Source organism: Elephantulus edwardii, unplaced genomic scaffold (assembly GCF_000299155.1).
Source record: "Elephantulus edwardii isolate Elephantulus edwardi_28Jun2011 unplaced genomic scaffold, EleEdw1.0 scaffold00290, whole genome shotgun sequence".
Taxonomy (NCBI): Eukaryota; Metazoa; Chordata; class Mammalia; order Macroscelidea; family Macroscelididae; genus Elephantulus; species Elephantulus edwardii.
The window spans coordinates 1,704,809-1,731,869 of NW_006400040.1; the positions used below are offsets into that span (position 1 = coordinate 1,704,809).

At 36.9% G+C, this 27,061-nt stretch overlaps 1 protein-coding gene across 6 annotated transcripts in view; it reads left to right on the forward strand.

Annotated features, from left to right (window-relative positions):
- The first annotated feature begins 1,009 nt into the window (after nt 1-1,009).
- Nucleotides 1,010-27,061, forward strand: part of PAM (peptidylglycine alpha-amidating monooxygenase) — a 313,806-nt gene continuing 287,754 nt past the window's right edge. For 5 of the 6 annotated variants that reach the window (XM_006900674.1, XM_006900675.1, XM_006900676.1 and 2 more), the window contains exons 1-2: nt 1,010-1,481; nt 2,430-2,544. In XM_006900674.1, the coding sequence (XP_006900736.1) occupies nt 1,390-1,481; nt 2,430-2,544 (207 nt within the window). In that variant the 5' untranslated portion in view covers nt 1,010-1,389. The remainder of the gene's footprint in view (nt 1,482-2,429; nt 2,545-27,061) is intronic. The other variant, XM_006900678.1, reaches the window with a different exon arrangement.

Consider the following 27,061-nt stretch of genomic DNA (forward strand, 5'->3'; position numbering starts at 1 on the left):
GTGAAATAAATAGTACCTTCTGACTCCAATTTACAAACTTGATACATAGTCTGAAATATATTAAGAACAACTGTGAAGTCAAAGCCTGTGTATTTTTTAATTTTAGACTAGTTGAGTTGTCTTTGTAAAATGTTAATATGTTTCCCTAGTTCTGCTTGGCCTCTCATTCATATTAATATGAAGTTCATGATCATACCTTTTGTAGATAAAATCCAGCTAGGGGCCAGCTGTTGATGCCCCCTACTGTTTCTTATCCTGTTTTAAATTTTCAAACTTTAAGAAAGAGTATCTTTTGAGAAGTATGCCTGATGAACTGGAAAGTATTGTTTTGCAGATCACCTGCAAGATTTCTTAATGAGCTTTTACATTCCATATGCAGTACCATATTAATTGTAGATTTGAGGTTTAAGATAATTCTCAGAACTCAAGTGATTACTTTCCTGATGATCATAGTGAGTTCTTGGCAGGGGGTATCATATCCTTAGATCTGTAGCTATGTGGTGCATAGATAGAAACATGCCTTTGTTCTCAAAGTCTTTTTTCACTCTGATTACTGTTGTATCCAAGTGCTTTGTCTCTGCTTGTCTTCATTTCCACCCCCCTTTTCTCCCTTGTGCCTTTGTCTGCTATTTGTGTGAATAACTTTTTTTAATATGCAACAAAGGTATTAAATATATTTTAGGTAATACAAGGGAATGATAAAGGAAGTAAGGAAAAGAAATAGAGAGTGGGGTACATGTGAGAGAAAAGGGGGAAGAAGTAAGAAAAGAAAACAGGAGAGTGGATGTGAGAGAGAGGAAGGTAGAGCAAAAGGCATAAAGGGTTTGGGGGGCTTATAAAATTGTGGGGGTGTTTCTAGGGTAGCAAGATCAACAGACCAGCATTTTCCTCCGGCTTGGGCTCAAGCTGAGGGAAACTGGTAATATATTAAAAAAAAACTCAACCGGGATTTGCTGAGGACAAATGCTGTAATGTGTTAGTCATCCATTATCTGCTTCTATTTTTGCAGGTTCTGAATGATGACTGACGCGGGTTCTTGTGATAGCCCTCACAGCCCCTGTCATTCCGGAGTGATAAGGAGCTCGCATGCCTAGCCCCAACACCAGGGGGAGGGAAAACAAGCAGCAGCTCTGGAGGGAGGAAAGCTTCCGCTTGTGGACTGGACAAAAGTACCGCCTTCGCACTGGTGTCTGCCTGCAGCTCCTGATCTAGACACCTCGCCCTGTCTTGCTCGCGGCTCTCCTAGGCAGATGGTGTGTGGCCACCGCAGGACGCCCGCCGCGCCCGGGCCATGAAGTAGCGGCTGCTGGTGGCGCCGCTGCCCGACCGCCGGCCCAGCCCGCGCTGCGCTGCCCGCTGATCTCCCCGCGGGGCCGGAGCAGCGTGGACATGGCTGGCCGCGCTCTTTGCCGGCTGCTTCTCCTCCTGCTCTTTCAAAGCAGCTGTTTCAGCTACAGAAGCCCACTTTCTGTCTTTAAGAGGTGGGTATCTTTCTTTCCACAGAGGAAATGTTTGGGTGTTTTCTGTGCATGCTGTTGAGAAATGTAGTCACTTTTACGACCCTTATGTGTTAGAGACATACGCGAGGTTTATTTACTTTACTGAAACGACTTGGATGTCTTAGCACAGTAACTTCTTGTAAAGTCGTCTCTCCCCCCCCCCCCCATATGGGAGAAGCCTACTTGTATTGTAGCCAAGCTGTCCTGGCTCTCAAAACTCCAATTAGAAGTTCTGATTCCCCATACTAATCACTCCCTCTTAGGGAGATATTCCAGAAACTGCAGTACAGTCGTTTAGACTTGGATGCTTTCTTGTTTTTAACAGCTTGAAGGGTGAAATATCAAGACAGATCAGTGGTGGGAAAAACATCATGGGCAGTAATAGCTCACAAGAAAACAGTGAGCTGGATACACACTCCTCATAATTACCTTATTAAATATTTATACTCTTGTACATTTGTAATCACATAGCCGTTTTGGCCCCCCCCCCTCTTCTTTCCTTTCAAACAACTCTGCCTGGGAAGATTATTGCTGGATTTGTTTGGTTTCTCACTGGTAAAACTCACATTTATATAATAGTTACACTATTTTTTGCAGAGTTAAGGTTAGTATTTCTACCATTAGGAAATGGGTACACCTATAATAATTTCTATTTTATATACACTGTCTTCAGTCAGTAACACACATATATTTTTACAAGTTTTTGTTGAATTCAAGTTAAAATGTAATCTGCTAGGCTATCTTGATTATAATTTGTTTACCAACTGAGCCTATATTGGTTTTGCTGCAGTTCTGAGAATGTTTTAGACCACTATATGATCAATACATGGGTAGGGTTTTTATTGGGTATCAATACTATTTAATCTTAAAATCATGGAATTTCATTTTCCCCCTTCTTATATTAAAGGATATTGAAATTGTCTTTTTAAGGTTTAAAGAAACTACCAAATCATTTCCCAATGAATGTACCTCCAGACCAGTAATTCCAATTGACTCATCAGATTTTGCATTGGATATTCGAATGCCTGGAGTTACCCCAAAACAGGTGAGAGGTATTCTAGATTTTTTTTATTCATTTGTTCTATGTAGTGTTGTAATTTACTCAAGGGACTGCATCCATAGCAGTAGAAATTTCTTCAGAAAAGGGCATTTGCTTTTACTATTGCTCATGTAGGTCTAAAATAATTAAAATTAAATCAGTTACATTTTATTTTTGAAAATTTATTAATGTTGTGCTTTACAATTAAGCCTTAAGATTATTTTTTAAATATTATTAATGGAATGCTATCTTCTCTAATACAACATGTTAGTATGTATTGAAATATTTTTTAAAAAAACTTAATAAAAGGAAATGCTGTTCAGCAGCTACAGCTAAATAATTATGCCTTCTAAATACCTTTGCTTGGTAGATGCAAGTTGGAAAGTAAAAACAAGTAGTTTATTTCTAAGAATTTTTAAAACGTACCATTCTACACTTTAAAAAGTTAATAAACCGCTCGTACAGGTGGTTGTGAGTTTTCTTTAGCAAAGCTTGGTTGTTATAAGACATATTTTGAAGTAGTAAAGGCAGAGTACGTGAACGTGTGTCTAGAGAACACTTTGAGTAGAACTAGAACTGGAAAAAGACTGGGGCTTTTCTTCTCCTTTTTTCGGTACACACAAGAAGCTCAAACCCACTGCTGTTATGTGGGGAAGGTGTTCATTAAGCATAAAAAGGCCAGAATTAATTATGTTTTGCAGCCATGCAGTGCAGGGATTTATGTGTGTCATTAAATGATAGTCTTCTCCTTTTGAAGAGCTACAGAGATAGAGAAAGGTCTGGGTGTCGTGGAGCTGCAGTGGCTGATGACTCATTGTTGCAGATAACATTCTATTTTTTTAAGTGCTAAGAAAATAAGAGAAAATCTACTTGTTATTTGTGTGAAATTAACATCCAGAAGCTCTAAAAAAATGTACCAGGCTTCATTTTGGGGTGGTGGAAAGGGAGTGAGGACAAAGAAATGGCATTTATTTATTGTATGATCTATTTATTAGCAAATAACTACCACTAGAAAAATGACCCTCACCTTCCTACTTGCAAATGACGACATATGACTTTTCTGTATCTTCAGTTGTTAATATCTTGGCCTTTAAAAACTTACTGTTTAGCCAAAAGTGATGTATTGAAATTAGGAGTAGGAGACAAGAAAGACAGTACTCATTTATACAATATGTCTCTTCTTATTGAAAAGTAATTTTGTCCTTATATTTATTTAAACGGAGTTTTTATTGTCAATTGTTAGTGACTGATGAGTCAATTCTGAGTTTATACCATTCCTTTCTAAAAAAGTAAAATAGTCATTTGAAGGAATTCATCATTGTTACTTTTTTCTTTTCATTATTTAATTATATTAACGTTTAAATTATTAAATAGTCATGACAGTACATACCTGTGCTAGGGTCACAGCAAGCAGAGTTTACCAAGGAATTATTTAAAAATGCAGAAGTATTCCCTTTTTGTAAGATATATTTATTTGTAATTGTAATCTTAAATTACCAAAGTAACTCTCTAGAAAAGAACACACATTGGAAATGATTACTTTTTATTTTGTACTATCTTTCACTTGTGCTTCATGCAGTATTCAGTGGGCATCTGCTGGTGGCTTCTCAGTTTTTCATTCCTCTTTGAACCTTCTCTGAAATCATGTCTACCCTGTCCCCAAAGGTAATATATAGACTGGGATTACAAATCACTGCATCTTGCTTTCCATGGTAATTTTTTCAGCAGTATATAGTCAAGACCGAAACAAAACTACTTCTTCAAAGTGATTTCTGACTCATTGCGACTCTCCACTGAGTTTCCAAGGCTGTAAATCTTAATAGGAGTATACTCCTTTATCTTTCTCTCACAGAACAGCTAGGGGATTTGAAATACCAGTTTTTCTGTTAGCAGCCCAACATGTAACACACTGCCAGCAGGGCTTCTTATGGCTAAAACCAGGGTTTTTTCCTTGTTTTATATGAGCAAGGAGGCATTTAGTCTGAGAATCTGTAAAACTAACTGAAACAGGCATGGTTGGACTATAGCTGATATGATAGAAGGCTATGCAGATAGAAGTTATGGCATCAGGATTATAGGAAGACTCATCAATAACATACATTATGCAGATGACACAACTTTGCTTGCTGAAATGAAGAGGACTTGAAACTCTTGCTGCAGAAGATCAAAGAATACAGCCTTCAAATGAATTGCCTCTCAACGTCAAGAAAACAGAAATTCTCACCACTAGACTAATAGGCAACATCACGATATGTGAAAAGCAGATTGAGACTGTCAATGACTTCATCTTACTTGGGATCCACAATCAACACCTTTGATGCCACCAGTCAAGAGATCAGGAGATGTATTACACTGGGAATCTGCAGTCAGAAACCTCTGCAAACTCTTGAGGAGCAAGGATATTAGTTTGAGGACTAAGGTGCACTAGATTTAGGCCATGGTCTTTTCAGGCATTTACTATGCTTCTGAGAGCCAGACAGTGAATAAAGATGAAAGAAGTAGAATTGATGCTTTTGAACTGTGGTGTTGGAGAAGAATATTGAATGTCACATGGACAACGAAAAAACAGATAGGTCTTGGAAAAAGTGCAGACAGAGTGCTCCTTGGAAGTTTGGTGCTTCCTCAAACACACAGAGATTCCATATGGAAAAGCTGTTCTCCTGCTTGGAATGTACGCTGAGAGAATGAGAAGTCAGACACAGAGACTTGTACACCAGTGTTCATAGCAGCGTTACTCACCATTGGAAAAACATGGTAACAGCCCAAATGTCCAACCACAATCAGATAGATTGAGAAATTATGGTTCATTCACATGATGAAATACTATGAAGAATGCGGGAGCAGTATTTTTTAAACTATTACCTAACATGGGAGGGACTGGAAAGCATTATGCTGAGTGAAATAACTCAATCCTATAAAGATTGTTGTTGTTGTTATGTGCCATCGAGTCACTTGCGACTCATAGCGACCCTATGTACAAGAGCTCTAAATGCTGTTCTATCCTGTGCCAACCTAGCCATCTCAAACACACTTGTTCCCACCGGTCCAGTCACAGAATCGATCCATCTCACCAAAGGTCTTCCTCTCCTTCGCTTCCCCTCCACTCTGCCAAACATGATGTCCCTTTCCAAGGACCAGTCCCTCCTTGCAACATGCCCAAAATATGTCAGAGAAAGCTTCAGAATCCTTGACTCCAGGGAACACTCTGGCTTCACCCTCTCCAGGACAAACCTGTTTGTTCTCCTAGCAGTCCATGGTATATTCAACACTCTTCTCCAGCAACCACAGCTCAAAGGCATCAATCCTCTTTCTATCAGCCCTATTCACTGTCCAACTCTCTGATGCATAGCACTTAACTGCGAAGACTATAGCCTGGATCAGGCACACCTTCGTCTCCAGCCTGACATCGTTGCTCTTCAGTACTCTTGAGAGGTCACTCACAGCCGATATAACACCATTATTGTAGAACGAGTATGTGGATCCTAAGGGGGTGCGTTAATCATAAGATTGCACACTTTGATGGATGGAGCGGGTGGTGGTGAAGGAGCTAGGAAAGATCCGGTGTGAAAAACAGTGTATACACATTTTATCAATAACCAGTATAAATTTTTTAAAATAATACAGAAACAATTAAAAAAGGAAAAAAAGGACAACAAAGCTTCATAGGAGAGACTATTACATGGAAAGGGACATCATGCTTGGAGAGGTGGAGTGATGGAGAAAGATGGATTAAAGCTGCTGCAATGAGGTCAAATATATCAGAAACCATGAGGATGGCAAAGGATAGGTCTGAGTTCATATCTGTTCATATGGTCACTGTGAGTCATACTCAACAGCACGTATCAACGACATCATGGAAGATAATGCAGACTGAAAGAATGTGGGGTTTTTTGGGTGGAAACTTACGCATTTCAAGTTATATGAGCCTTTCCTGTTGTAAGCAGATTGAATTGCCTTTGTTTCTTGGAACTGAAACTACTGAACGGTAAATGATTCAGTTGTCCTGCCTGCTTAGCTTAGAACTGATTGGTGAATATTTCTTCTACTTCCCAACATCCTTCCATACTAACCACATGCTATGAGTGTTGATAGATTTGATCTGACTGACATACAGGTAACCTTCATGAAGCATGATAGTTATACTTCTTATCGTATATTCATGTACAGAACCCCCCAAAGCCTACCTTTCCTCCTAAACTTAGTGAGACACAGAGCTGTGATAATAACAGCAATTCTGTTTGAGAAAGTATTATTTTCCTAAAATACAGTTGAGTCCTTGACATAGATTCTTAAGGAGGAAAAAACCAAGGAAAGAAAAGTGTAGGAAAAATACTGGAGGAAAGAACATAATAAGGAAGAAAAAGAGTTAATCAGAAAATAATTTTTAAAACTAGGAATGTGCAAGATTATATGTCAAGAGAGAGCATTCAGTATTAACTAGACTACGAAGACAGGAAAAGAAAAAGAAAAATTTATGAAAAGAGCAGTAAGGAAAAGGAAGAGAATTGCAAAGTAGAATGTATTCTTTTAAAATGGCAGGGGACACAATCACCCCCGCACCTCCCCAAACCCCACCCCCTGCCCCCAAATATATATTTTCTTTTACTTTTCAAGGAGAGGCGCAAACGGGGGGGGGTTTGTGCGGGGAGAAGGGTGCAACAATGAATGAATGGAATTCCAAAATCTCTGTAGATGTTTATTGAAATGAAAAATAAACAACCTAAATTATAAAAAAAAATGGCAGGGGATCAAGAATAACAGTAAAATTTTAAGAAGAAATTGATACATAAGAATTTCAATTGTTCATTGAGGCAATTAAAGAAACATTAATTCAAGAGTTTTTTTTAAAAATGAAGTACTTTGTAAATGTCAGCTGTCTTAAAGACAGATATATCAATAAATGTGATGTAAATAATTTTCTTGAGAAACTAAGATTCTTGGACAGGGCTGAACAGAGAGGAACATGTAGACATAATTTCAGAAGTGGGGAGAGCCTTAGACATATTAAATATTGTAAACTAATTTTACAGATGGAACAAGGCATAGGTTAGTGATTTATTCAACGACCTAGAGACCTCTGAGCTGTAGTCCACTCTGCCATTCCAGTAACCATTAGAAATGTTCTCTACTAGATCAGATACTGAGAACTCAGGGAATGTATGATCTATTGTAACAATTAACTATATAGTGAAGGCGAGCTTGCACTTTACCATTTCTCTCTTAATAATTTTAAAGGAATTCTTGTGCTTCTTCATAGATTTCAGCACTAATCAGTGCTTTTCAGGCTTTGGGGAAGCTCTGGTGGTATAGTTCATAGGGAGTTGCTCTACTAACCTACAGGTGAATCCTCTCTTGAGACATTTGAATCCACCAGTGGAGATCTTTCTCCTCCATGAGATTTACAGTCTGTAAAATCCACTCGAGGGTCAGCTCAGGTATGAATCTATTGCAGTTGGAGGGCTATGAGCTTCTCCTCCCGCCCCTTGCCCCCAGACTTTAGGAAAATTAGGTAAGTGGCTTTCCGGGAACCTAGAGTAGAGGAAAGGTCTGTAGTGTGAAGGCTTTGTTTTCAAATCCATTTGAGATTACAGTGAGTTTCTGCAGACTCCGGTTTTAGCACCTTTTCTCCTTCATGTAATTTCTTTTCTCACACTCTCTCACCTGTTAGCTTTTGCTGTCACCAGCTCTCATATCAACAAAATAATTTTATAGACAGCCAGTTCATGGTAATGTTAAGGTGCTGTCAGCAATTTGATGTGTTAACTATTCCATTTTTGTTTGACTTAAGTACAGCATCATAATAATTACAGTGATTTTTAAATACATTTTATTTTCTAAATCTCAGTCAAATCCAATTGCATTCTCTCTTCCTAGCTCCTCTTTGTGAGTTTAAGTATATTTTTTTAAACACGTTAGTCCTGTTCCATGCATTCATATGTAAGAAGACTGATAACACATCTTCTCTCCACTTATCAACATGATTCGCTTCCAAATACCAGATCACCATTCAAAGTCAGTGTTATGGGAAAATAAAGGATGATCAGTTCAGATTATATCATTACGTAAGTATTATACAACTGAGAACCATGTCCTAGACAAGCTGATATAGAACCTTAACCATAAAAATCAGTGTTTTATTGCCTCATGCTTCCTCTTTTGTTACTGCTAGAAGAACATTTGGATAATAGTTTTTTTAATTGTTGTTATAAAGGAGAAATGCTGGGTAATGAGATAGTTGATAAGTAAGGAGAAGAGCCCATGGTAATTTTGAGGACTAAATAAGGCAATAGAAGTACTATATTTAGTTGGTACAGCACCTCTCTATGTGATACGTTCTCAGAACTTGTGAAATAAAATTGTTGTGATTACCTGTGTTGAGGAAAATGAGGAGGAAAAAACTTAACTCTTACCTTTTCGATCATAACTGTGTAAAAAGTAAGACATTTTGATATTTTTAAGGAAGAAGAAAGGTAGTCAAATGCAGAGAAAATAAAATAAAAAACCTAGCCACAAGAGTCCTAATAAATAAAGTGAAGAAATGTCTTTTCTCCTACTTTTTCTTAAGTAGTAATTTATTTAAAAAAATGGCCCTTATCAAACAAACACATGGAAAAAATGTTCAAAATCCCTAGATCTCAGTGCGATGCAAATCAAAACAACTATGATATATCTTCTCACCCTAGTAAGAATAGCAAAATTTAACAGAACAGCAAATGACAAATGCTAATGAGGTTGTGGAGAAACCGGAACTTGTATTCACTGCTGGTGGGAGTGTAAAATGGTGCAACCACTATGGAAGGCTGTATAGTGCTTTCTCAAAAAGTTGTAAATAGAAATACCATTTTGACCCAGCAATTCCACTACTGGCAGTATACCCCAAACAAACCATAACTGCCACCCAAGCAGATATATGCACACCCATGTTTATCCCGGCTTTGTTCACAATAGCAAAGAGTTGTTAACAACCTAAGTGCCCATCAACAAACAAATGGATAGAGAAGCTGTGGTATATTCACACAATAGAATACTATGCTGCTTTGAAAAACAAGACACTCATGAAATATTATACGGAGTGAGTGCCTCTGGACGACATTATGCTGAATGAAATATCTCAGTCACATAAGGACATAGTGCCACTGTTGTAAAATGAGACTGGCATTGGGGTTGGGGGGAGACTGAGAAAGGTGGGATAAATTATGTATACTGCATTGAAACAGATGAGGGAAAGAACTGTTTAAAAGGGATACATGATTCGGCATTATTGTCATGTCAGGAGTCCAGAATGAAGGCTGCATAGTGGAGTGGACTTGGAGGGAGAGATTGCATAACAATGAAAGAATTTTTCCTTTACTTTTCAAAGAGAAGAGCTAACTGGGAGGAAGGAGTGGGCGGAGAGAAAAGTGCAACAATGAATGACTGGAAACCCTAAGTCTCCGTAAACTTTCATTTAAATGAATAATTTAAAAAAGTAAAAAAAAAAAAGCCCTCCTATAAGAAAAGCACAGAGAACACTTAGAACACAATGTATATTGTTTTCCCCAAGTTCTTAAATGACATTTGCATTGCTTAGAAAATAAGTTGTCAAAGAATTTCATTGGTATGTATTTTATATTGTTTTGAAATCAGCCTGAATTTCTTTAATGCTTACTTTCTTGAGGACTTCATATATTGATCTTAGAAAAAATTAATTTAAATTCACCTACTACCATTGAGTTGGTTCTGACTTTCTGACTCATCGCTGCCTTCCTTGGGCTTGTGATTGCTTCTCCTGCTCTAATGGAACAGCTGATAGATTCAAACCCTCACTCTTTTTTGGTTAGCAATATAGAAGAACTCTTTTCATCTAAAATTCTTTTAAATGCATTATTTGCATAGCATTTAACTTATTTATTTTCATGTAGGTCCTCTTAGGTCTTGGTATAAGGACTTAAAGATACAAACTAACTTTTTGGAAAGACATGTCAATTTTACAAAATCAGACTCCTTCTTTGAACTTGATATTTTGAATCCATACACTAATTGAATTTCCTTCCATTAAGGTAGATGTATTTAAAAAGCTGTGGTAGCATATTTGGTTAAATGTTGGGCTGCTGACCAAAAGGTTCACCACATGAACCCACCAGTTACTCTGTGGGACCAAGATGAGGCCATAAGATTGATTTCCTTGCCATAAGATTTACAGCTTCATGAAATATTATACAAAATGGGTAACAATAGAGGACATTATGCTGAGTGGAATATCTCAGTCACAAAAAGACAAATACTGCATGATACCACTGTTATAAAATAGGATTGACATGGGAGTTGGGAGGAAACTAAGAAAAGAGGGCATAAATATTGTACACAGAATTGAAACAAGACGAGGCGAGGGAGAGAACTGTATAAAAGGCATATATGATTAGGTATTATTGGTATGACAAGAGTCCAGAATAAGAGCTGCACAGTAAAGTGGCCGGGGGGTGGGGGGATGGGCTGTATAACAATGAAAGAAAAGTTAACGTAGGGGGCCAAGGAGGAAAATATACAAAAATGAATGAATGGAAATCCAATTATTGGATTTGATAAATTTCCATTAAAATATCAATAATAATAATTACAAAAAAAAAAGATTTACAGCCTGAGTCACTGTGAGTCAGAATGGACTTGATGACAGACCGTAGGTTTAGTTTTGGCTGGCATGCAGTGTGCTACAAACACCACCACCAGAGCTCCCTAATGGGTTGTTTTGAGGTTGAAGATGTTAGGGAGGGTCCAGATAGTGCATACCCTTAATGTACTTGGCCAACAAATGAGAGTTGAAGGTTAGAATCTACCCAGAGGCACCTCAGAAGTAAAGCCTGGACATCTGTTTCAACATTTGAAAACCTTATGGAAGTTCTACTCTGACATATATGGTGTCATCATTAGAACTGACTCCTTAGCAACTGGTTTCTTAATAAGATGTATTAGACTATCATTAAGGTAATACTTTTCCACACTTATTTGAAGAGTGACTCGAGAATTAAAGAGTTATATACTTTTTGTCTTTAAAAATTTCTTTTAAATACTTATTTCAGTAGTTGTCTCTTGAGGAGTCACAGACCATTCTGTGAAGTCAGAAAGAAGCCTTTCTTGTGTTTCTAAGATCAAAAAAACCTGACATTAAGAATGGACATTCCTTGAGTTTAAAGATCATATCACAGACATCAGAGCACAAAGTTGATGAAATTTATATAAAGGAAGGAGTCTTAAACTACTACTCTTTAAAAAAAACCCTCTTAAAATATTTTGTTTTTAAAATAATGATAACAGTTATTGAAATAAAACAAGAATAAACAAAATACTCTCATGATATTTTATTCCAAGCTCCCCAAATGTATTTCTTTGCTTTTCCTTAGAAACTGTTTGAAAATGTTTAGTAGTATACGCTAACTCTTTGTTTCTAGCAAGAGAAAGTGCTAGAGACTCCCTTTTCCTGCATAGCGCATACATGATCATGTAATAAGAACTCAAGTTACATAGATGGTCTTTCTGCAGCCCTTCATGTAATGAATTTTAAAATATCTAGACATGATCAAAACATCACTTATAAATAACCAGTACTTAGAATATCTGTTTTATCAAAGAGATAGTATAACGGTTATTTGTGGAATAGCTTTGGGGAGATAGTTTTCTTAAATTCAGAATCTAGATTAGAATATTTAATGTGAATTTATCCAGTTGTAAATAAATTTTGCTTTTAGATTATTTTTAAGCTATTGTTAAATGTGTGAAATTTTACGTTTATTCATTATGAATAATATTTGCATATCTCCATTCATGCTCAGGGGGCGTTGCTAACCTAGTGGGTAAGGAGTTGCACTACCAGCCCAAAGGCATGTGGTTTAGAATTTATTAGCTGTTTTGTGGTAGAAAATCAGCAGTCTCCTTTTACACTATTTATAATCTCTGAAAACCTACTGGAGGGTCAACTATGAGTCAAGTTTGCCTTAGCAGCACATAACAACAACAGTAACGACAATAAATGTCAACAAGTCAGGACAGAATCAGCAAGGGTCATGAAAAAATAAATTTTACTGGAATCTTTCTTTGTATTTTTAAAAAGACATAATTTCTTTATCTTTTATCTCTGTAACTTTATGTAATAACATTTGCATTTTTAGAGAAAGATGTGTTCTGACTTTGAGGCATTAAAATAAAATGAAGATACCCCATGCTGTTACTTTTTTCCATTCCCTTTACATGCTAACTTGTATATCAAATTTAGTCTCACTGCAGAAAGGAAGAAGAGTGGTCTGTATGCATCAACAGAATTTTGGGCACAAGCCAGTATATTTTCTGTTCTATTCATATGATGGTAATGGGCTCAAGCTCCTCCTGAAGAAGCTGTGCAATTATAGGGTAATACTTAAGAAAAGATCCCCACCTAGATTCCACAGCCTAGACCTGAGAGTTTGTGTTGGTCAATTGGTCAGGTTCTAAGTCCTGTCTGCCACTGCACCCCTCACCCTCCTCTAATTCAGTGCACTCACTAGAAAGCACATGACAAATTTGTTTCCTTTTTTTGTTTGTTTTTTGTTTTTGTTTTTGTTTTTTTTGTTTTTGTTATGTGTATCTGACTGAGAAGAGTTGCCTGGAAGGTGTTAAGAACTGAGAAACCACATCTGGTCTCCCGGAAAATTCGCTGTGATAAGTGAGGACTGCCTTCCATGGTGACATAAGGCGCAAGCCTTTTTGACTTCTTCAGTAGTGTCCATGTGTTGCTCTAAAGACTAGACCATAGTGAGAAGTGATTGCACTGTCAGTTTTGTAAAACAAGTACTTGTTCTGGCTTTTAGTGTTTCTTCTTCCTTGATTCACAATTTTCTCTTGTCACATAAAATAAATAAAAGGAGTATGGTGAGGGAAGAAAATGAAGAAATATCCTAGTGGGAAGAAATTGTGCAACAATAAAAGAATCTTTTTAAAGAGAAAAGCATACTTGGAGGGAGGGAAATAGGGAGGAAATTGCACAATAGTGAAGAATGGAAATCTAAGTTTTCAGTAAACTTTCATTAAAATATCAATAAAAATTAAAATAAAAGAAGATGTTAGTTTTGGACCATCACTTACTTTTTATTTACAAAAACTGTAAATATGTATACATTTCTAAGATATCAGAAAAGTAACAGTAACACATCTTTGAGATCATATGCTCTGTTTCTTCCCTAGTGCCTCTTGTTTGGTAGGTAAGGTTAAACACGGCTACTAACCAAAAGATTGCTAGTTCAGATATACTCAGAGATGCTTGAAAGAAGGGTCTGATGCTCTGCTTCCCAAAGATCACTGATTTTGAAAGCCATATGAAGCATTGTTCTACTTTAGTCACAAAAAGGCAGAGTAGAAACTATTAGTCAGAATCTTACTAAATTACTGGCTTGTTTTGGGGGAATGGGAGAGGAGCCTCTCTCCCTACCAAATGAGGAAAAATTGTTATCTCCAATTTAGAGATAAGGAAACTAATATCAAAGATGATTGTTGTTGTTGTTGTTATGTGCTGTCGAGTCGTTTGTGACTCATAGCGACCCTATGTACAACAGCCCTAAACTCCGCTCTGTCCTGTGCCAATCGCATCATCTCCGATAAACTCATCCCAGTTGCCCCAGTCACTGAATCAATCCACCTCATAGAGAGAGAGCCTTCCCCTCCTGCGCTGTCCCTTCACTCTACCAAGCATGATGTCCTTCCCCAAGGACCAGTCCCTCCTTACAACATGTTCAAAGTATGTTAGACGGAGCATCAGAATCATAATAATTACAAAGGAGAGTCCTGTAACATTTGTTTTATTTATCTAGCTCCTTCATTCTTTTTCTGCTTACATTTTGAAAGTTCAGGAAGTCATTTGAATAATATTCTGTTGTCATAGAAAATTATCAGACTCTTTCTATGGCTTTTTTCCCATCAGTAAGGCTCAATTAAACGAAATGAATAGAATATAAAAATGTTGAATTGTTTTTGTAAATGATAAAGTTGCAGATAGTGCATTTTCAGGAGCCCTGGTATAACAGTTGCATTTAGACTAGTGAGTTTTTGTATTAAACCCAAAGGTAGAACCTCTCTTGTGGTTTAAATCCACCAGCTGCTCCACAAGAAAAAGATGGACACTTTCCTCTTATGTTGTTTACAACCTTTGAAAACACACTGGAAGGTCATCTTAAGTTGGTGTCTACTCATCAGTAATGTGTGAGGATGAATGATGATAGTTCATTCCAAAATTTTAAAGTTACATAATAATATCTTTTTTCTTTTTCTTAAAATCTGTTTAGTGACCACTTAAGAAGGAATGATTAGTAGTGTTTCCTTTTATAGAATAAGAAAATGTCACATATCTCAGGCTCAGAGTTGTAACCATGACTATGAATTGGCTATTCTTCCCTTTCTTTATTAAAAATTAAAGATAGAAGGAAATTTTTTTATTAATAAATTTTTTTATTAATATGATATTTTAAAAAAATGTTAAGGGAGCCACTATAGAATAATAGATGTCCTTATAATTTACCGTATCGTCAATAAGGTTTAAAATGATTTTTTTCTAATGAAATATTTAAAACAAATCGTATTTCTCAAATGTTCATTATACAGTTCTGTTGTATTAGACACTTTGCATATGTTGTCTCATTAATTCCTATAAAACATTTTGTTTAAGGTAGTCCATTTTTTAATGAGAACTTTAGATACAAGAAGATTAAATAACTCGTCTATAGCCAAATAACCAATAAATAGAAGAATGAGGATATAAAATTCAGATTTATTTGACTCTTAGGGCTATGTTTATTTCATAATTTTTGACACCAATCTGTTGATGGATTGTGTGTTTCTCAGAGAATGTTACTGTTTAGATTTTTGCAGGTGTCTGTTTTGCGCGCGCGCGCGCGCGCACACACACACACACACACACACACACACACACACGTGTTATATATTACCTATGTATAGTAAAAATATAGCCTTGTTTTGCCAAATAACTAAATAAAGACTACTGATTCCACTTTAACCTTTTATCATATCTTTAAATTCCTGTCCAGAAAGAAATACTATTAATCTGAATTCCAGTATGAATTTCTTGATCATTTGAATGTTCATTGACATGTTGCAGTCAACCTAGTTTATTTTATTTTCACATAATTTTAATGCAACTGAAATTAATTCTAGAGGCTCCTAAATATATAGCAGAAATTCATGATTTTTTTTTCTTAAGGGGTCAGGTAGTAAATATTAAAGGCTTGAGAAACACATAGTCATTTTCCCAATTCTTATTGTTAGAAAGCTGTAATAAGCACTAGATAAATAAATAATAGGCTATGATATAGTTTAAAAAAAAGAAAAAGAAAACAACTCTCATGCTTTATTTATTAAAACAGACATCCAGTCTATGTGTTGTAGTTTTTAAATTCCTGACTGAAACCGTTGCATTTAGATTAATAAATGGATTTGACCTTTGATATCTAATGAACTATGTTTTTTAATTTATAGAGCACAGAGACTAAGAATATCAATACAAGGTTAATAACATTTTGGTCTTTGTTCTTTAGTTACATATCTAGCTTTTATCAGTAAATGATCATGAATGAAATCACTGTTGTATTTGCATTATTGTATATTAGACTTCTCCATCATAGTAAGAATAGTTACTGTGTTAGAGTTCCTCTAGATGAAATACACTAAGGAGTATAGTTTCCTTACTTTTGCCTTTTGGAAGGGAATTGGAAGAATCTGTTCTCGAAATCAATGTATTAAAATTTTGTAAATAGACTACTAGTATTATTAAAAAATGGAGAAGAAATAGATGTAAGCAAACTTTAATAATTATAATCTATGAAATATGAATGTAACAAAGTTGAAAATTGTAAAAAATGAGATGGAAAACATTGATATTCAAGGCATTAGTGAACTGATATGGACCACTTTGAATTTACAATCCTATGATCAATTATGCCAAAAATTTAAAAAAAATCCACTGAAAAAGAATGATATTGCAGATCTGTTCTGAAGTCCATATTAAAGCAATACAATATCAAATCAAATATACAGAAATAAAAATTTGATCTTGAGTCTATCCCACCTGAATTCAAAAACCAACTCAGGAAAAGGTTTGAGGCCTTGAACACTAATGAACTTAGACCAGATGAGCTGTGGAAGGATATCATGAATATCATCAAGGAGGAATACAGAATGTCACTATGGAGATAAAGGAAGAAGAAAAGACCGAAATAGATGTCAGAAAAGATTCTATTTCACTAGAGTGCTGAGAAACTAAAACAAAGGGAAGAAATCAAGAAGCTGAATAGACGATTTCAAAGGGCAGTTTAGGAAGACAAAACAAAGTATTGTAATGAAATGTGTAAGGATCAGAAGTTGGAAAATCAAAAGGGCCAGACTTTATTTCTGCAGATTTCTTAAGCTAAGGGAACTAAAGAACAAATTCAAACTGTGAGTTGCAATATATAAGGATGCTCTGGGCAAAATATTGAAAGATCCAGGAAGTGTTAAGAGAAAATGGAAGGAGTATACAGAGTCACTGTACTAAAAAGAATTGGTTTACACAGAATAATTTCAGGAAACCACATAGGATCAAGAGGCAGTGGTGAGGAAGTTCAGCCTGCTCTGAAGGACTTGGCAACAAATCCTTCAAAAAAAGGCCCCAGCAATTGATAGAATACCTATTTACATATTTGAACAAAGAGATGCTGCCTTGAATACTCTCAACAAATTATTCCAAGAAATCTGGAGGACAACTTCCTAACCAATGACTGGAAGAGATCCCTATTTATTCCCATTTCAAAAAAATGATGACGCAATAGAAAGTGGAAATTATTGAACAATGTTAAAATCACACACAAGCAAAATCCGGCTGAAGATAATCTGAATGACTAGAACAGTCCATTGACAGAGGACTACCAAAAAGACAAGCTGGATTGAGAAGATGTCGTGACAGTAGAGACATTATCTCAGATAAAGTCAGATGGATGTTGGCAGTAAGCAAAGAGTACTAGAGGAACGTCTGTCTGTGTTTCATTGACTATGCAAAGGCATTTGACTACGTGGATCACAACAACTTGTGTCTAATGTTGAGGAAAATGGGAATCCCAGAACACTTGATTGTGCTTATGCAAAGCCTATACTTGGACCAGGAAGCAGACCTCAGAACAGAGCAAGGCAATACTACATGGTTCAAAATCAGGAAAGAAGTGTATCAGGGATGCTTCCTGTATTCATGCCTTTTCTATCTATATGCAGAACAGGTCATTTGGGAGGCTGGGCTTTATGAGTAGGAACATGGCATCATGATTGAAGGTAGATTCATTAACAACCTATGTTATGCAGATTACACAATCTTGCTTGTTGAAACTGAGGAGAACCAGAAGTGCTTGCTACAGAAGGTCAAAGACTGTAATTTTCAATATGTATTGAAGCTCAGCATCAAGAAGACAAAGATTGGCCACTGGACCAATTGGCAGCACCAGGATGGATGTTGAAGACATTGAGGTTGCTAATGGTTAGAGTGTGCTCAGCTTCTCAGTCAACACTCTTGGCATCAGCAGTCAGGAAATAAAAATAATTGCATTAGGTAAATTGCTGTCAGGGACCTCACCAGAGTACTGAAGAGCAACAGTGTCAGTCTAGAGACTAAGGTGCACCTGATCCAGGCCATGATATTCCTAAATTACTTGCTATTTATCTGAGAGCTGGACAATAACTAAAGATAATAGAAGAAGGATTGATTTCTATGAGTTGTGGTACTGGAGATGAGTGTTGAAAATACTGTGGACTGTCAGAAAAGCAAACAGGTCTGTCCTAGAGAGGGTGAAACCGGCTGCTCCCTGGAGGCAAGGATTTTGGGCCCATGGTCAAGAGGGATCAGCCCCTTAAAGAGGAACATCATACTTGGAAAGGTGGAGGGACAGTGCAGGAGAGCAAGACCCAGAGTGAGATGGATTGACTCAGTGACTAGAGCAATGGGATTGCGTCTCTTGGAGATGATGATATTGGCTCAGGATAGGGCAGGGTTCACAGGTAATGTACATAGGTTTACTATGAATCTCAGGTGACTCGGCACATAATATCCACAACAACACCTGAATTTAAAAAAAAATCATTTCCATAGAGTTGAGATGTTGAATACTAACAATTGAAGACTAGATCAGTTATGGGATGAAAATATATCATCCATGAAGAAATAGAAAGTGTTAAAAAGAAAGTAGGGAGAAAAGACCAAAATTGATGTCAGAAGAAACTCTAAAAATGTCAGTAGAGTGTCAAGAAACCAAACACAGGTGAGAGATGCTGAAGAAAGAAGAGCTGACTCTTCAGCTGAACTCGAATTCAAAAGGCAGCTCGAGAAGATAAAGTATTATAATGGAATGTGCAGAAAGTTGGAACTGTAGACTAAATTGGGAAGAACTCACTCAGCATTTCTAAAGTGAAAGAACTGAAAAACAAATTCAAGCCTCAAGTTATAATACTGAAAGATAATAGGGACAAATCTTGAATGATCCAGGAAGCATCAAAAGAAGATGGAAGGATACACAGAGTTAATTTGACAACAAGAGCTCAGTGACACTAAATATTTTAGCAAGTACCATATGAACAAAAGTCAATGGCAATGAAGAAAGAAGTTCAAGCTCCACTGACAGCAGTGGCCAAAAATAAGACCCCAGAAACTGATGGAGACAACTTTACCAGTCTATACCAGGAAATTTGGAGGACAGCTATCTGGCTGACTTACTAGAAGAGATATTTTGTTTCCATTCCCAAGAATGATTATCCAACAGAATATAGAGATTATCAAACAATAACATTAATATCACATGCCAACAAAATCTTGCTGAAGATAATCCAAAAGCAACTAGAACACTACATAGAGAACTACCAGAGTTCAAGCTAGGTTTAAAAGAGGTAGTTGCTCTCTACTCCCTTGCCTATCTGTGGCTCTCATCTGTGACACTGTCTACTGAAGTGGCCCAGCTTTCCACAGTGAAAGCAATTCTGCCCTCCTTTATTACCTTTGGGTGGCACTGTTTATGAGTAAGACTTCCTTTTCCTGACACAGGCCCTAAGCTGGCAGCAATAGCTGCCCAATAATTTTGGCCATTCTCTGGTCTTTTCTCTTCCCTCTAGATCCCAGTTGTTAAAAGAGGGAGAATTTAAACAAATATATAACAAATAATTTTGAACAATATAATATTTTAAGTTTAAGGTTAGAAATATTAAGAATATGGTCATTTCCAATCCGGGGTGGGGGTGGGGGTGGGGAAAGAGGCAGTTGCACCAGGGATATCATTGCTTATGTCAAATGGATTCTGGCTGAAAATTGAAGAACATCCATTTGTGTTTTAAGGACTATTCAAGTGTGTTTGACTGTGTAGATCATAACAAACTATGACTAACATTAAGAAGAATGGGAATTCTAGAACACTTAAATATGCTCGTGTGAAATATATCTAGACCCAAAAGCTGTTGTCTGAACAGAGCAAGAGAACACTGCATTATTAAAAATCAGGAAAGATGTATATCAAATTTGTTTATCTTTTTGCAACATTTATTCAAACTATATGCTGAGCAAATCATTGAAGATGCTAGATAGTATGAAGAAGAATGTGTCATCAGGATTAGAGGAAGACACCCGGCATTATACAGATGATACTGAAAGTTGGGAGGGCTTGAAACACGTACTGTACTTACTGCAGAGAATCGAAGACTACGGCTTTCAATATGCATTATATTTCAACATTAAGAAGACAGAGGTCCTCACTTCTGGACCAATAGAAAACATCATAATAGTTGGAGAAAAGATTGAAATTGACAGTTGTTTCATCTTACTTGATTGGCACAATAGACACAATGACGGCAACAATGGGATCAAGTGTGTTAGAGATAAATAAGGATGGCACAGGATAGGAAAAAGTTTAGATCTTTGGTTTATAGGGTTGCTATGAATTCCTGACTCGATGACATCTAACAACAACAACAACAAAAGTTCATGTAGACCAAGTATACGGAGGAGTCCTGCTTGATTTCTTTCTGTCTCACTTAAACAGTAAGTTAGCAAATCCTGTAATTCTACCTTCCGTGTATATGTAAGAATTTAGTCTTTCTCAGATTGCTCATCTGTCCCACTCTGTTTTAAGCACCATTCTCTGTTTCCTTCCTACTGGGTTCCCTTGGACCTTGGGATCCCTTATTTGCTGTATTTCATACAGCAGCTAATGGGATTATTTTAAAACTTAAGTCATATAAGATCAGTTCAGTTTCTGTTTATACCCTTTTAATGACTTCTGGTCTGGTTTCTAGTTGAGAACAAATACCTTCCATTGATATATAAGGCTATTTTTCTCCCTGCCATCTCTTCCTCCTCCAGTTTCTCTATAGTATTTGATCTTCGCTATCCCCTGAACAGTCTAAGCCTCTTTACACCAAGGCACTCTTCATATATTAGTCTGAATACTAAACAATAATTCCCTAAAATAGTCATCCTTCAGATAATAGCATGCTTTGCTACCCCTTTAGTTGGCATTTACATAAATATTAACTACTTAGTGGAATATTCCCTGACCTCAGGAAGCCTCCCTCTTCAGGTTCTAACTTGGCTTCAAGTACTTCTGTAATATTTTCTCCACTTGACATATGATTCGGTGGTTTGTTTGTGTTCATTTATTTTTTAATTTTTTGTCTCTGCTAACTAACATAAATGCTCTGTAGCAGCTTGAGTTTTGTAATGAGGTGTTTTGGTTTTTGGGGTTGTTTTTCCACCTAAGTGTGTCATCATTGCCTGGAAGTGTTATACTTTTCCACACGAATATTAATCTCTTGAATGAAGGTAAACAAGGGAAATTAGAAATATAAAAGTCATTTAATAAATATCAATAAATATTTGCTACTATGGTATCTGTTATAGGCTTATTTTAAGTAAAAATTAATCAGAATCTTTCACCACTTTCCTAGTGCAAGACACTTAGCACTTAAAATGCTTCTGTTGCATTATCTGTAAATGGGGTAGTGCTCATTCCTATCAGATAGAATTGCTTTCAAGTGAATTAATATATGTGAAGTTCACGATTGTTGAACTATTGCTATTTTTTTTGCCAGCTGCACATCATAAAGGCGTGCTATGACAGGTTATCAAATAATACAATGCAAAGCATTATATAAAGTTCTTTACAAGACAGAATCAGGATGAACAAGAGTAGAGGAATTCCAAGAAAAATACTTTGTCCTCAGTCAGTATTTCAAAGTGTGTTAAAGTGTCTTACTAGTGTCTACATTTTTCTCTTCATTGGGAAACTCTTTGTGGAAACAGTGGGTTTGAAGAATGTTGTGTAATGTGCAGGGGAAGAGAAACAAACAGGTAGAATCCCTATTCTACAAATATTATTGTAATATTAGATGATGATGTAATTGGAACCTCAGGTTTTACAATATCTATTTAAAAAAATTGAATCGTAGGCTGGAAATCTCTGACAAAGACACTATGAAGCAGGATCGGCCATTCACTTGTGAAATACAGAGGACCATTGTTATACTATACAGCAAGAAGAGCATCCTAGATTGGAAGATAATAAAAAATGAGGAGGCATAACTTTAATTACCTACTAATAATATCAGCCTGGAATGGAAGAAGTATTAATACAGGAAAATGAGAAGTTGTCACAATGAAATGGAACACATATAGATTAATAACATTAGTAAATTGGAGTTGGCCTTGTATTGGAAAAAAAAACATGAGTTGTATTATACTGGCTATTTTAATAATAATAGTAAAAATGGTGTTGAATTTACAGTCAAAAAGAACATTTAAACATTTATCTTGAGATATAATGCTGCGAATTATAGAATCCTATCCATATGTTAAAACAATTTTTCAAATATACACATCAACCACTAAAGCCAAAGTGAAGAAATTGAAGACATCTATCTACTTTTTCTCAGAGTCACCCACAGTTTGTTATGATCCACACAGTCAAACACCTTTACATAACTGATGAAACACAGATAAACATTTCTCTGGTATTCCCAGCTTTCAGCTAAGATCCAGCTAACATTAGCTATAATATTCTAGTATCATGACCCCTTCTAAACCCAGCCTGAACTTCTGCAATTCTCTGCTGATGTACTGTTCCAGTCATTTTTGGATAATCTTCAGTAGAATCTTGCTTGCATGTGAAATCAATGAGATTGTTCTATAGTTTCCACACTCTGTTGGGTCACCCTTCTTTGGGATGGGAACAAATATAGATTTCCTCCAGTCAGTTGGCCAAGTGGTTGTTCTCTAGATTTCTTGACACAAGTTGGTGAGCACATCTAGGGCAGCATCTGTTAGGGAAATATGTCAATTGGTATACCATCTATTCCTGGGGCCTTATTTTTTTTTGCTGTTTCCTTCAAAGCAGCTTGCACTTCTTCCTTCATCACCTTAGGCTCTTGCTCATATGTTGTTTCATTAAATTTTCTGAGTCTGGCAATTCTTTTCAATACAGTTACTCAGTATATTCTTTCCATCTTCTTTTAATTCTTCCTGGATCATATAATATTCTGCCTAAAAGCATCTTTGATTATAGCCAACTCGAGGTTTAAATTTGTTCTTCAATTCCTTGAGTTTAAGAAATGCTGAGGGAGTTCTGCACATTTGATTTTCTGACTCCAGCTCCTTGCACATTTCATTGTAATATTTTACTTTGTCATCCCGTGCTGCCTTTTGGAATCTTCTACTGAGCTCTTTAGTATCTTGAATTCTTCCTTCTGTTTTGGCTTCTCTGCACTCCAGTGCAATATTCAGAGTTTCTTCTGACATCTGTTTTGCACCCCCCTTCTGTCTTTGTAATGACCATTTGCATTCTTCCTGAATGATACCTTTGATATCCTCCCAAAACTCATCTAGTCTTCACTCATTAGTGTTCAAGGCCGCAAACCTGTTCCTGAGATGGTTCTGAAATTCAGGTGGGATAGACTCAAAGTCATATTTTGGCTCCTGTGAATTCAGTTTAATTTTCCTCAGCTTAGGCTTGATTTTGCATATGAGTACTTGGTCTGTTCCACCATCAGCTTCTGGCCTAGTTTTCACAGCTGATATTGAGCTTCTCCAGCGGTTCTTTCTGCAGATGTAATTAATCTGATTCCTATGCATACCATCAGGTGAAATCCATGTGTGTAACCTGCGTTTATGTTTCTTATAAAATGTATTTGCAATGAATAAGTCACTGTGCAAAATTCAGTTATTCTATCTCCAGCTGCATTTCTGTCACCGAGTCCATGCTTTCCAAATACAGATTCTTCTTCTCTGTTCCCAAATTTTGCATTCCAGTCACACATTATTATCAATGCATCTTGATTGCATATTCGATCGATCTCTGACTGTAAAAGTTGATATAAATCATCTGTTTCCTCTTCTTTGGCTCTGGCTGTTTTTGCGTGTATCTGAATGATAATGGTATTCACTCGACTTCCTTGTATGCGCATGGATATTATCCTGTCACTCACAATATTGTACTTCAGGATGGATCTAGAAAGGACTTCTTTAACTACGAAAGCAACCCCATTTTTTCTCACCTTTTCGTCTCTGGAATAATATATGATAATCTGACTCAAAATGCTCCATGCTGGTCCATCTCATCTCAGCAATTCCTAGTATGTCAATATTTATGTGTTCCATTTCTTTCTTAACAATATCTAATTTTCCTACATTCATGGTTCTCACATTCTATGCTCCAATCTCTAATGTCTGCTTACAGCTATTCCTCTTTCTTTGTATTTCCATACTTAAAAGCTCTACCTCAGTTGCCATTTCTGTTAGTCTACGTGTGTTCTGTGGTACATAGGGTTTCCAGAGGCCTGCTATTTTGGAAGTGGATGGCCAATCCTTCTTCCTAGTCTGTCTTAATCTGAATGTTCAAATTTAGAGAAGTAGCTGACAGACAAGTATTTTACAGAAAAGTAAAAGATAAATCCCTTGTTGTGCAGTTAACCATTAGTTTCAGTGTTGTTCCTGCACTTGTCCCGAGTGACTTGACCCACTTATTTCCCAGCTCCGCCCTCCACCAGGATACCCTTCCACTTCTACCGCATTGATCATGCTAATGCAGAACCTATACTTGGAACAAGAGGCAGTCGTCAGAACAGATCAAGGAAACACTGCATGGTTCAAAATTGGGAAGGGTGTACGCCAGGGATGTGTCCTATTTCCATACCTTTTCAACCTGTATGCAGAATGGATTATCCAGGAGGCTGGCTGTATGAGGAGAAGTGTTGCATCAGGATTGGTGGAAGATCTGTCAACAGTATGTGTTATGCAGATGATGCAACCCTGCTTGCTGAAAGTGAGAAGGACCTGAGGCACTTGCTGCAGATGGTCAAGGACTGCAGCCTCCTATATGGATTGAGGGTCAATAAAAGAAGACAAAGATTCTCACCACTTGACCAGTTGGCAGCATCAGGATGGATGATGAAGAGATTGAGATTGTTCACAGCTTTAGTTTGTTTGGCTCCACAGTCAACACTCTTTGCACCAGCAGCCAGGAAATTAAAAGACGTATTGCGATGGGAAAGTCTGCTGTTAGGGACCTCTCCAAAGTACTGAAGAGCAATGGTGTCTCTCTGGAGACTAAGGTGCATCTGATACAGGCCATGGTCTTTGCAATCACTTGTTATCCATCAGAGAGTTGGACAATGACTAGGGAGGATAGAAGGAGAATTGATGCCTTTGAGCTGTGGTGCTGGCATATTGAGTATACCATGGACTGCTAAGAAAACAAACAGATTCATCTTAGAGAGAGTTAAACCAGGATGCCCATGCCTTTGGAGGCTAACATACTTTGGTCATGTTGTAAGAAGGGACTGGTCCTTGGAAAGGTACATCAAGCTGGGGAGTGTAGAGAAATAGCGCAAGAGTGGAAGACCTCTGTGAGGTTGATTGATTCAGTGACTGGGGTAATCGGGATGGGTGTGTCTGAGGCAGTGTGATTGGCACACAATAGAACAGTCTTTAGGGCTGTTGTACATAGGGTCGCTATGAGTTGCAAGTGTGTCAACGGCACATAACAACAACATCTACGTTTTCTATCAATCTGTATTAGATTGTACATGCAATCAAGATGCATTAATAATAATTCGTCATTGTAATGCAAAACATGGAAGCAAAGGCAGACTGGTAGTTAGATAATTAAGACTTCGGTACTGAAATGAAGCTGGAGATAAAATGATATAATTTTATATAATCAATGCTTTATTCTCTGCATTTGAAAATTAGACAATGAATAAGATGACAAAAGAATCAATCACTTTGAATTGTGATATTAGGAAAGAGTATAGAATATTCTATGTACTGCCCAAACCAGAAAAACATCCTTCTCAAGGAGATACAAACACAGTGCTCCTTAGAAGCAAAGGTGACAACACTTGTTCTCCAGTCCTTTGAAAAAGATAAGATACTGGAAAAGGGGGAGGGTCAGACAAAGAGAGGAATACTCAACAAGATAGATTGACACAGTGACTCAGTAGGCACACAAGAAATCAGGAACACAGTGTTAGACAAGTTAAGTTCTTATTTGCTGTTCACAGGGTAGCAGTGAGTCATTGTTCACTCTGTGCCACCTAACAATAACAGTAATCATCATGAAGGGTACTATTTAATAAGAAAATGGTTAAGTATCTTTCAAAGTTAAAACCGTCATCAGTGTTGCCAGCACCGTTTGTTGAAGAGGTTGTTACTTTTCTCATTTGATAGGTTTTATTTTCTTGTCAAGTATCAGTTGACCATATATAGTTGGATCTATTTCTGGGTTCCATTGGTCTGTGTGCCCGTCATTGTACCAGTACCATGCTGATTTGGTTACTATCGCTGTATAATAGGATTTGAGGTAAGGGAATGCTATTCCTCCCACTTCATTTTTGTTTCTCAGAAGTGTTCTGCTTATTCGGGATCTCTTGCCTCTCCAAATAAACTTGACAATTTCCCTTTTAGTCTTCTTGAAAAATGATTTGGTATCTAGATTTTGATTGCATTGAACATGTAGAGTGTTTTTGGTATGATTGTCGTTTTCACAATATGGAGTCTTCCTATCCATGAACAGGGCACATTTTTCCATTTCTTTAGGCCTTTTATTGTGTCTTGCAGAAATGCTCTGTAATTTTCTTTTTATAGCTCGTTTCTATCTCTAGTTAGGTTCACTCTTAAGTATCTCTCAATTTGTGCTTGGTTATTGTAAATTATATTGCTTTCTTGTTTTCCTTCTCTAAGTACTCTTTGTTACTTTGGAGGAATCCTACTGATTTCTACATAGTGATTTTATATCTTGCCCCTCCAATAAATTGGCTTATCCCAAACAAAGGTGTCCCAACAGAATGTGGAAACTACAGAACAATCTCACTGATTTCACATGCAAGCAAGATTTTACTGAAGATTATCCAAAAACCACTGGAACAGCACATCAACAGAGAACTACCAGAAGTCCAGGCTGGTTTCAGAAGGGGTCGTGGTACTAGAGATATTGTAGCTGATGTTAGATGGATCTTG